The sequence below is a fragment of the Physcomitrium patens genome, chromosome 3, assembly GCF_059467195.1.
Source record: "Physcomitrium patens ecotype Gransden chromosome 3, ASM5946719v1, whole genome shotgun sequence".
In the NCBI taxonomy this organism is placed as follows: Eukaryota; Viridiplantae; Streptophyta; class Bryopsida; order Funariales; family Funariaceae; genus Physcomitrium; species Physcomitrium patens.
Genome location: NC_143412.1, coordinates 15,259,657 through 15,271,641, shown reverse-complemented (window position 1 = coordinate 15,271,641; position 11,985 = coordinate 15,259,657). Strand labels below are relative to the sequence as shown.

The 11,985-nt window shown below is 35.8% G+C and overlaps 1 protein-coding gene and 1 non-coding gene across 4 annotated transcripts; both read right to left on the bottom strand.

Annotated features, from left to right (window-relative positions):
- Positions 1-922: 922 nt before the first annotated feature.
- On the bottom strand, positions 923-995 carry TRNAR-ACG (transfer RNA arginine (anticodon ACG)). Its single transcript has one exon. It is a non-coding gene; the product is annotated as a tRNA-Arg (tRNA).
- Positions 996-1,426: 431 nt separating this feature from the next.
- LOC112280141 (uncharacterized) lies at positions 1,427-5,072 on the bottom strand. 3 transcript variants are annotated; one of them, XM_024515254.3, is made up of 3 exons: positions 4,139-4,980; positions 3,697-3,745; positions 1,427-3,569 (listed from the first exon to the last, which is right to left on the bottom strand). In XM_024515254.3, exon 3 carries the CDS (start codon positions 3,526-3,528, stop codon positions 1,711-1,713), a length of 1,818 nt encoding a protein of 605 aa, XP_024371022.1. In that variant the 5' UTR covers positions 3,529-3,569; positions 3,697-3,745; positions 4,139-4,980; the 3' UTR covers positions 1,427-1,710. The 3 variants fall into 3 exon arrangements, with proteins under 3 accessions (XP_024371022.1, XP_024371023.1, XP_024371024.1); XM_024515255.3 differs by lacking the exon at positions 3,697-3,745 and having other exon boundaries at positions 4,139-5,072; XM_024515256.3 differs by lacking the exon at positions 3,697-3,745 and having other exon boundaries at positions 4,579-4,753.
- Between the last annotated feature and the right edge of the window lie 6,913 nt (positions 5,073-11,985).

Here is an 11,985-nt window from a genome sequence, read left to right as displayed (position 1 = left end):
GTCGATCCTGGTGTATGCAATCGAAGATGCTCTGAGGAGTTTAGGGTTTTCAGGGTTTAAGAAGCGATCTTCAGCTGGTTTTTGTATTTCGATTATTGGCGTTCCGTTTTTTGGGTCTTTGGAGGGTGTGTACTCTGACAGCGTAATGCTTGAAGGGAACAAGATGATTAACTCTTCTGAAATGACTTGGGCTCTTGCAATGATGATCTGTTCGGAGTCGAATTGCAATTTATTTTTTTGATATCGCTGCGAGTGTTAAAGAAGCAGTTTCTGTTCCTAAATTGTTGACGAGATTGGAGCGTCTGCGCTTAACAAGATGGTTCCAAGAGGTGTATCTTTAAGGTTTAGATAAGCATGAGCTGTTGTATCGAAAGCCTTCTACAAATGGTTAAGCGTGAATTTGTTGTTTAGGAACTCACAAGCTGGTATTGAAATTCAAGTGTTTTTCTGTTTTTTGTAAGCCTTAGAATGGCCACGGCTTTTCTGGAACTCTTTTTTTCTTTGTAACTAAAGCGACATGAACATCGACATCAGAGGGACGAACTGGTATTCCACCCTTGCCATCATGTGAAAGATACCTGGTTGAAGAGTCGTTCAGGATTAGTAGTGTTGTGTAATCTACAGTGCCACACTTCAGAGAATGTTGTTGATCTAGGCAGAGCAAGCGTGCAGAAAGGTGAGGAATATTTCTGCCGGCCAATCGAACCATATCGAAGTCAGGGTTACTAACTTTCAGGAGAACCGAGGTCTCATAACACTTGGTTGGTGATGTGTTTGATGATGTTGCCTAAAATACAAGACATTGTTCGTCGCGTGGCCGCCCCGCAACTTGCGAAGGAACGTATCGGGAATTATGGAAGGCCCATTTCCCAATGTCGACAACGGAAGACAGAGGATTTCCAAAAAAGCTCTTCTCGCGGTACGACCATGCTGGGGATCGAACCCAGAATCTCTTGCTCCGTAGGCAAGCGCCTTATCCATTGGGCCACACGGTCATCAATTGTTAGAATAGAAAAGCCAGTTGATTTACGACTTTCAAAAAATACTTTTTGTTGGTTTGAGCGTTTCCATTGCGTCATCAGTGTAATATCTCATTTAGACTGTTCATAAGTAGAGATATGCTTCTTAAGCAAGTACACAGTTGATTTATACGACTTCGAATTCAGTTTTTCTTAGCTTCAATGACACCCCTTCAACTTTCTCTTTCTTCTTTTGAGAGAACAAACAGGAGGGGTACAGTGGGCACCTTCAACTGAATCAGTGAAGATGTTTGCTCTTCCTAATATACGGAACTCACATTTTATGAGAATTTGAACAGAATCTGGAAGCCTGCATCGTACGAGGTTGCGTTGATACTGCAAGTTATTCCCTCCATTCACGAACGGGATGCTTTGATTTCCCAGCTAGTAGGCTTGAAAGAAGCGTGTGAGCAAAACGTTCTAGAGATTTCACTCGATGATTATAATACAATAATTATGAACCAAATTCATCGCATCAATAACCGACTGAACCACTCAGAGTTTCACCTGCCAGACAGACACTAGCTGCATTCTATGCAATTTCCTAGCTAAAAGTAATGTACATGGCCTATGTCCACCAGAACTGTGCATGGTTTAAAAAGATGTCTTCACTACGGGCCCTTTCTCCTCATGAGAACTGAACCCAGCTTGTGAGCTATGAAGTTCACTCTCAACGTGGAGAAAATAAAACTTAAAAGGTTTTGAACGTCTCGAGGTGTACAGGAGAGCTCGCACCACAGTAATCAACTTCCACTGGAAGCTCTAAATGTTGCTGAGGTCCTTCCATCATGAAGTTCACAGCTTCGGCCTTGATTTCTAGAGAGGATCTCCCAAAAAACAAAGAGAGCTTCACTTCACGACCCTTGTCCTTCTGCATGTCCCTCGATATGTCGATCACGATTTCACCTTCTTTCTTAACAGAATGCCCTAGAGCGTATCTCGGCTCAATTTCATCACTGCTGAAAAGCTGAAACCTTATACTTTTCTGACCTCGGGTTACTGGTCGTTGTATCCTGCTGATGCAACTGTCCACTCTAACCTTGTCACCCTTTCGCACGAAGATTTGAAACCGCCTTCTGCATTTCTCTACTCCGTCGACAACTTTCATGTATTCAGGTGGATCCACTCCTCTTTCGAACTTATACGTACAACTAAAACCATATGTTCTCTTACATACTCTAGATTCGATAGTATCAGGGTTCAAAGCCAATGCAACAGCACCCTGACATACTGCACTTCCTGGGTTTGGGGGGCTAAGAATGTGCGGTACTACGCCTGAGAACTTCCGTTTGATGTTTTCCATAAGGTAAGGAGATGCTGCAAACCCTCCTACCACTACAAGCATCTTCACCGTGCCCACTTGATCCAACTGACGAGAAATGAGCCTCAAATTCTCTTTTACTACGGGATCAAATATTGATTGCATCTGCTTGTATGTGATCTCTAATTCGTCGTATGATTCTCTTTCAGGATTACCCAACGTCTGGTCGTAGGCCTCCCACAGTGCCACTAACCTTGTTGGGAGATTGAGATCGATGGTTTCTTCTCTAGTTGCAGGATCACCGAAGCTAGACTTGGCAGTTTCCCACGACTTCATCAAAGCAACCTGAACATTTGGGTGTCTATCTAAACACTCCCTAAAGCATGGCCCAATAGTTCTGTGCATAAACTCCATGAATCGCGCATCCACGTATGTGCCGCCGCACAAGCCCCCCGAGCTGGTAGTCACTTCCTTCACTCTGTAATTACTACCCACAGAGATAACCTCCTGCACAACAATATCAGAGGTGCCGCCGCCGATGTCTGCTACCAGGAGCTTGTCCCCAACTTCAAGAAACTCTTGACTCATGACTTTGTGACAATGAAATGACGCGGCCTCCGGCTCCAGGACCATAACAAGTGGGTGGGGACTCCCATCAATCCCACCTACCAAACCCGCATTTACCATGCAGTTTTTCATCACTGCCTTAGCAGAAAGATCCCAAATGGACGGAACTGTTATGCACCACTGGATCGCCTCCTTCGTCAATCCAGCTCCGTAATGATCTTGTAAGGTCCTGAGGATGAGACCTCCCATTTCACGCAAGTAATCTGTAATCAGTACATCCACCTTAAGCCAGTCTGGGAGCTTTGGTGCGGATGACGGTGATGCTAGGTGAAGCTTGAATCTAACAAAGAATTGCCCAATTGTAGGTTGTGATGGATCCTCGTTTGGATCACTCGAGCGATGTCTGCGCACTGTGAGAATATCTTTCTCGTACTCTGCACGAGCAGGATAACCCCATGACTTAAATTTCCAACCGCCCACACCGTCAGCTCTTTTTTTGTAGTAGCAAGCCGTTACAGTTTTGCAGTAATGCTTTTCCCCGGTTGCCTTGGGATAGTCAAAGTGCGCATAAATCTTCTCTGGGTCCGTAACATGTGCGAAGGCAAACCCGGAGTACGTGGTTCCAAAATCAAGGCCCACAACCACCCTAGGTTCCAGAGAACTGATTGGACTGTTCGCCATCTTTTAATGCGTTGCTACCTCCAATTTCTCCCACTGAGCATCTGCTGTAGTTGAGCACCGATTAGAATGTCAACAGATATCTGTCTTAGTAGCCAAAAAGAACGATGATATGCACTTAGAGTTGTCAGCCTAAAGTTGGGAGATGAGACGCTGCCTAAAGATGCCCACCACGCTAACACAGAGCCTCTTCGCCGAAAAACAACTCTTGGAACAATCCCTACAAGGTACACAGCGAATTTTGTACATTACAAACTTGTCATGTGTAATTGCCAAGCTTCCAATACCTATTGCAAAACACAGACAATCGCAGCTACAAAACTTGATTTTTAACAACAAGAAAAATAAATAAATAGAACAGGATAGAATGTGATACACTAGTCTTAGTTCTGTTAAAGAAGACAATGGCTGCTAAACCATAACTTTAAGCTATGCATCGTCAATACAGACGGAACCAGCCACTAAACCCTGTGCCCCTTGAACCAACCATTGTCTAATGATCACCGCCCCCATGTATAGAAAAAACCCAACTACTGCTCAAATGAAAGTTATTAATACACAACAACAAAAAATCTTTGCAAACATCAAAATTGTAAAGTGGTGCAGTACTCACGAATGCATCCATTTGACCAAACCCTGAATCAGCGGCGTGGTCGTTGCGCCTCCGAATCACGACGCCTCCCTCCTCCACGACGCGAAAACACAAACTAACATCTAGATGAAACTCCTCCAACAGGTGCGTGCGCCTACCTCGCACAAATCTCTAACTACTGGTTTCACAAACCAATCAACACCCTCACTAGACCCTATATGTCGGTATGCATCACAAAGAAATATTTCCCTTGGCAGAGCCCGCCTACACGCGGTGAACAGACGACTAAGCTAACCAGACCCCGTTCGTTCCAGCTAAATTTCGCCTCACATCCCACCCAGCAGCGCAACCTCCACACTTTCAGAGAAGCGACTTTAGGAGACACAATGTCTACCTGGAACGGCTAAAGAACAAAACTAAATGGGAAAATCGAAGCAAGTGGCGCGTAACTTGGCACATACCAGCACTGCGATCTTCGATTTTAACACAATCGGTACAAGTTCGTCCGTTCAGATTTACCCTTCTGTTAGTTCGTAGCAGTGATGGCGGTCGTCGTCGTTCGAAGTGTGGGCTGCAAGTCCAGGGAGTGAAGAGATTCGCCGAGCAGCGAAGAATGAGCTGAGCGAAGCTAAATCAGGGTAAATGGAGACGGTCAAAGGAAGTATTTGCGGCAAGAGGAAGGCATGGAGCGAGTAGGTGTGGTGGGGACACATCCAGCCATCGTTGACGACGTCACTCACCCCCTGCAGAGTTGAGGCCTTGCCTCACGGCGTGAGTTGCCGACCTTCGCAGCCCTGTCAACCCATCTCACACACTCTTTCTCAAACACACACATACACACAAGCACACACACATACACACTGAGAGAGGGATAGAGAGAGGGATACCCCGCAGGCATCTGGAGGGTGAAGAAAACCCCCGACGGCTTTGCTTTCTACTGGACTGGCTTTGCAGCACAGCACAGCATGGAAGAAGAAGCTATGGACGCACGCAGGGAACCACAGCCGAACGAACCACGAGGAGGACAGACAGTAAAAGAAGAAGAAGAACTACAATAAATCTAAGAGGACAAGGAAAAAGACAATAAGAAAAAGAAAAGGAGACGGAGGGGGAAAGAGGAGCATTCATCATGGTCTATGTGCGCCGGTAGCATCCTAGCTGGCTTCTACGTGGCTGCCACCCTGGCGTCACACGGTCTCAATGCCAAAGGTTGACTGGCTGTGTTTCGGTATTTCCATTGGAACTTGCGACCAAGCAGCCCCCCCCCCCCACAACATTTTCTTATTCATTATGAGCTTTCTAAATATTGTTTATTTTTGTGAAAATTTAACATTAAATCACTAAGAATGATAAATAATTCAATAAATTACTAAAAATATTGAATCATGTAGCATAAACACATCCTATACAACTTTTCATTAAAAAATAATTAAAGATGAGGAATTTAACATGCCTTGTGGATCAAGGATTTATTATTGGTTCAAATTGCTATATATATATACTTCTCTACATTTTTATTATTTGTGATACATTATTTCTTGAACTATATATATACTCAGTGAAGCCCATCCAAACAGAGAAGGATTCATGTAAACCTACTAGTAATTGGAAAGTGTTTGACTCTTGTGGGCTGTTGTTGTTGTTTTTTGTTTTTTTCTTAAAATCATAAAAAGTATTTGAGAAATGCATATGTATGCATAAAGTATCATATGTAATTTTCAGCAATGCATAGATGCACACACCCCGCTCTCTTATATATGTATATATATATATATATATATATATGCACTCACACATACAAATACAGACACAACTTATTACATTTGAGTTTATTGGAAGTGAGTATGTTCTTTTCACATGGTGAACAGAGTCCAAGTTTGTTCGCTTCAGCTGGATAACAAATAAATAATCAAATAATTAAATAAATTAAATACACATACTTGTGCAACTGATTGTTGCAAGAATAAAATATCTCCAGCAGAACAAAGAGAAGTTTCTTAGGAAAAAAAGATAAATAAATGATTGGGAATAACACTTATTGAACCTGCAGTCTCTGAACAAATGGGGGTTAGCTTTTGAATGCTAAAGCTTCTTATGGTGATGCTGGGTACATAAACGTGCATTGACTTGAAGCAGATCCACTCCCACATTCTATCATGGAAACTGCAAAATAAATAATAAATAAAATATACAAAAGAATGAAAAGCAAGATAATAGAAAATAACAGCTCATATGGCATGCTCAAATTATACATATGTATGACCTTCAAATTATATATAAATGTTTATGTGTATATATATTTATATATATATATATATATATATATATAGGTTCCCTTCGCTTTTATATATTTATATATATATATATATATATATAGTGGAGCCCTTTACACACACATGTTTATTTGAGCCCTTTGCTTTGGTAGTACCACATAATTTTTTTAATCTTTTTTTTTTTTTTTTTTTTTTTAAATTTAATTGAAAGACTTTACATGTCACTAAATATATATGGTGTGGTTTAAAGAATCAATTTTTTGAAAATTACATACAACAATTAAATCTAAGAATCCATAATTAAATTCTAAAAACTACTAAATCAAAACTATTTAATATTATAGAATTCTATAGAATTTTAAGAAAGAGTCCTAATAAAACCTTACACATATTTTAAACAACCTCCATCAAGTTCTAAGAAAACTCTGAATAAATCCAAAACAAACCATAAATTTTTAGTTGTAACTTCAACAAAGTTATTTTATTGAATCATATTTAAATATTGAATGATGATTGATATTTTACTTTTAAACAAACTTTAAAAAATTGAGAAAAATTACCAAAGAATTATTTTGATATTAGGAAATTTTCTTCTCTAATTTTGATGTGAAGTTTCTATCAACAAGATATTTTCAATCAATTTCTTTTAATATGGTTATTTTTACTATTTGTAATAATTTTGTAAAAACTAAAGAAATTTTTATTTCATTAAAAAATTATTTTATTATTTTATTATTATATTTTATTTATATTTAATTGAATTATATATTATATTATTTCATTATTATTATTATTGAGCTTTCTATAAATTCACTTATTTTTATATAATCAAAAAATAATAATTGTATTTTTTATTAATTTATTTTAAAAAATAATTAATTTTCTATAAATATATATACTAATTTTATTTTCAATTTATTAATTAATATATTATCAAAAATATATAAACATATATTAAATATTAAATTTGGATAATGAAGAATTTTTTAAATTAAAATATTAATAATATATATATATATATATATATTATAATAAAGATATATGTATTTTTTTGTTTCTTTTTAATAAACATTATATTAGTAAAGTAATAAGATATTTGAAAATAAAAATATAGATGTTATTATATTTTAAATGCAAAGTAAAATAAAGGTTCTATTATTATTAAATATTTTTTGTAAAGAGCCACAAGGATGTCACTTCATGCACAGAGAAGATGAGAGATATGCAACCAAAAAGAAAGTTGATGCTCATTTATAGTTGGATTATAGAATTGTGACTTTGATTGCAAACCAAATTGATATACAGCCAAGGAATTAGACCTTGGTCAATACCGTCAAAGGGTACTATGATATTGTAAAGATCTCCATCAAGATTAAAAATAATTTAAAAAATTATATTGCGCCTTAATTCAGTCATTGGCTGGATTGTTGTATTCAAGACTATTACTATAAACCATTGAAATAGTTTGTATTATTAATATGCTATTCTATTATCATATAGTTATTCATCAATCCATTGACTAGTGAATTTATATAATACATAACAAAGTATATAAATAGGTCAAATTAAGAATTTTATGATTGAACGCTCTCCAAATTGTTTGTTGTGATTTTATTCTTTCTTAAATGAGAAGTTGTTATAATAGGTGGCATTTGTTGACTGAAAAATATCCCTTGATGTCTACCATCCATCTTTGATAATCATGTTCACTGAGGAGTTAGGCAATGGATGCATAGATTTTCAAAGCTACAAAAAAACCTAAAATATTGTTTGTCCTACTTGTTGCATTCATTATTTGGAGTAGATCTGCTTGAGTGTATGATGTGAAGTCCAATCTAACTCATATTTTCCTTTTTGTAGCCTTAATTAGTTAGGTCATGCATGGTAAATATATAAGTGGAGAAGAAGAGGAAATGAGATGTCTAATTTGAATGTTGTAGCAACCACAGTGCCAAGACAGCGACTCTCCTTAGAAAAACATGAAATCCTTGATTACAAGTAGGTTACAAGATGGCACAATGTTGTTCCCAATGAAATCAAATATAAAAGGCAGGCTAAAGGCTAGATACAATTTATAGATTAATTTCTTTTTTATATTAGAATGCATTCAATTCCTAATTCTAATCTCAGATCTCAACCTCTTTTCATTAAAATATCTATAACTTACTTATTACTAATATAATTTAGGCAAAATTTACCTCATTGAGAATAAAATAAAATCCAATAAATGGCATAGAAAATCCCAAACTACTCTTAAAATTTATTGCCTAAAAACTCTAATAATCTTTTCTTATAAATATACTTATATCTCCTTCTTCACAGATCTATTTCTTATATGCTATTACTTATTGAAAATATCACAATTAGATCTAACTTCTCTCCAAATATCAATACAAAAAGATGAAAAATACAAGAAGTGGTGTAGGAAAATCGAAGTTAGTGTTGAATCTCCTTTCTTAAAAACTTCAGCAATTCCCTTCCCACAAATTTGCTTGGATTTCTTTTCTTAGAGCTTCTTTTTTTGCATGCTATAGCTTCTTAGAAAATTCACAATTAGATCTAATTTTTTTTAAAAATATCAATACAAAAAGATAAAAACGCAAGAAGTTGCATAGAAAAACGAAAATCAATGTTGAATTCTCCTCTTTTAAAAAATTCCAGCAAAAATAAATAAAAAAATAAAAAAATAAAAAAAAATCCTACTTTATTCTAAAATCCTTGTCCTAATCTTCTCTCAATACCTATCTTAAAGTATTATATAATTGAGTATCTATCCTAAAAGATAATATCTTCAAGTTCGAATAATCTATTCAAGCCGACAACCTCTTATTCAAATTTGTAAATATATTAGTATTATGTTCCTCTTTTCCTACCAATGAAATTAATTACCTTCTAAATAACTTTGATGTACTTAAATTAAGTCCATTATTACATTCACTCCTTCCAAACCTGCATATACTCTGATACGTGACAAAAAATTAGACCACAATACCACCATCATCAGAATTAGAGTTATTGTCAATTGTATCACTTTTGAACCATTGATCAAAATATTGAGGCTCAAAAGCCTCTAAATTTTCCATATAATTCATCTCATCATGTTGCTTGAAGACTTTAATTTGATTTCTTTAAATTCTAGTCTTCAATAGTATCTCATCTAACTGTCAAAGAGAATAAGTTACTTTATTATATACTTCAACTACTGCATAGGATTCAAACCAAACGTTGTCATGATGTAATACGACTATAGAGTGAAATTATAATCAAAATTGAATTTCTAATTAATATCTAATTATCTTAGTTTAATTATAATTTGAGGTATCTAAATATGGCTTTTATAAAAGCCTCTTAGGTTATTTTTTTATCTTAATAATTAATAGATTGAAGGTTAGTTAGTAATTTTACCTTCTAGGTTGTAGAGACTCTTCTATTACCTTAGAAAGACCATAAATTGATAAAATCAGGTTATTAGAGATAAATAATTAATATAGTTGGTACTAAGATTAAGTTGAGAGTAGGGTTGGGCTAAAAAATCCTTAGGATAGGATAGATTGATACCCGGGGATCAACCGTTTATGAAATAGGCTTGAAATCAGACCTTTGGCCACTAAAATGACGGCCTAGGACAAAATAGGGTTTTATTTGAAGATCGGAGGTTAGGATTTGAGATCTAGCTTGAAGTTCTTTCCAAAGGCATAAGAATTGTTTTGAGAGGGTTTTGGAGGACTTAGCAATTATTGTTCAAAGTCAAAGTTTGTATCAGCAATTTGGATTTTATATAATATAATTAGGACTAGAAATTTTGGCTAGTTCGTACAATTGGCATGACATCTATGGTTGAAAATTTAATATTATTTGGATTATTGGGTGTGCCAAGTGTATACAAAATTTTCTGATAATCTAACGGCATGGTTTAGAGATATCTAGTTTTTAGCAAAAGAGGGTTTCAGAAGGTGGCAGTTTGAGGTTGGGTAGGGTTTCTATGATATCTAAAGATCTATCAATTGGATTAAAGTAAAAATTGGCATGGTATTGGAGGACTTAAAGATCAAGATACGCACCAATTTTGAGACAAAGTTAATGGTCATAAAAGGAGAAATCATTGCTAGGATTTCTACTTCACTTTTCCAGTTGGTGGCCTAGTGATATTGGTACAATTTTTGGAGGTTTTCTCACAATTTGTAAGTTGGATTGGGCTAAAAATTCTTGAGCATTTAGAAGACTTGCATTGACAATTTCATGCAAAATTCCACATCAAGTGGACGGTCGGATTGGATGTTATAGCTTGTTAAAGCTCATTGATTAGGATTGGGGTCTACAAGAAAAATCTAATTTACTTAAATATGAAAGTAACAAGGTAATTGGGATTTATGTATGGTTAAGACTACTAAAAAGAGTATTTTAAGCACTTTTGAATTGAAATTCAGATTATATTCTTCTCACATGGGTGAAACCTATTAGGGTTTTTTAGCTACTTATGAAACATAATCTTACCTTCCATAGCTAAGTGCCTGGTGCATTCCTGAGCGAAACAACACATAATACGACATAAGTGGTGAACCCGACGTGAAAGTTTGGAGTGGAAGGTATTGGATTATATTTGTGGTTATTTGGAATTGATGGCATAAGAAGGCAAGAAGGTTGAATTTAGACTTTTTGATAGAGCTTTGGATAGAGCTTCAAGTGGATCTTCAAACTTAACTTCAAGTGGATCTTCAAACTTAACTTCAAGTGGAATTTCTACTAGTGAACAAGGTATGTATCTTGATCCAAACACTGCAAAAATGTTTCAAGCATTTATATTATTTATGCAACAATTATAGGGCAATGATCGCAAAGAGGCTTTGACAATCAAAGTATTGTAAGCAGTACTTAATAAAGTTGACCAATTTGATAGGAGGGATATTTCCAAATATTTAAGATGTTATGTGCGGAAAATAGAATTGAACTACATTTTTGAAAAGAAGATGATTCAATTATTTAAGCTTGCTATGGTACCAGAGATAAGAGAGCATATAAGATCTATTATAGGGCAATTTAGAAGTTCATGGAAGGTATTTTCACATGCATTGAAGGATGAGTATTTTTTGGAGGATATTGATCGAGTTACCAAAAAATCATTCTTGGAATGGATTGAGCGACCTAACAAAAATTTACAAGCTATAGAATTATTAAGAAAATTTGAAAGGTAATTTTCTTGATTATCAAAAATAGAAAAGTTAATATTGGGACCAAACAAGGTTGAATTGTTTCTTCAAGCTGCTAATGAAGAATTACAAGAAAAATTAAAGGTTCTTCTTGAAGATAAGGAAGAAGACGAAGGATTGACAACAAAGTGGAGAGCTGTTGAAGATGCTATTGGATTACTTGCAAAAAAAGAAATGAGAAAGGATAGGTTTAGTACTGAAAGAGTGGTACAAATACCAAAGACCCCAATGCCTATTACAAGATTGACTCTACCTATTATCCAACCTATATTAGCTACACCAAAAAAAAAAGATATGGAACTTGAGGAGATTGTACGAGGGATGCAAGATCTTCAAATCAAACTTACAAGGCTTGAAGAAAAGACTTCTACAATAAGTTCAAAGGCTA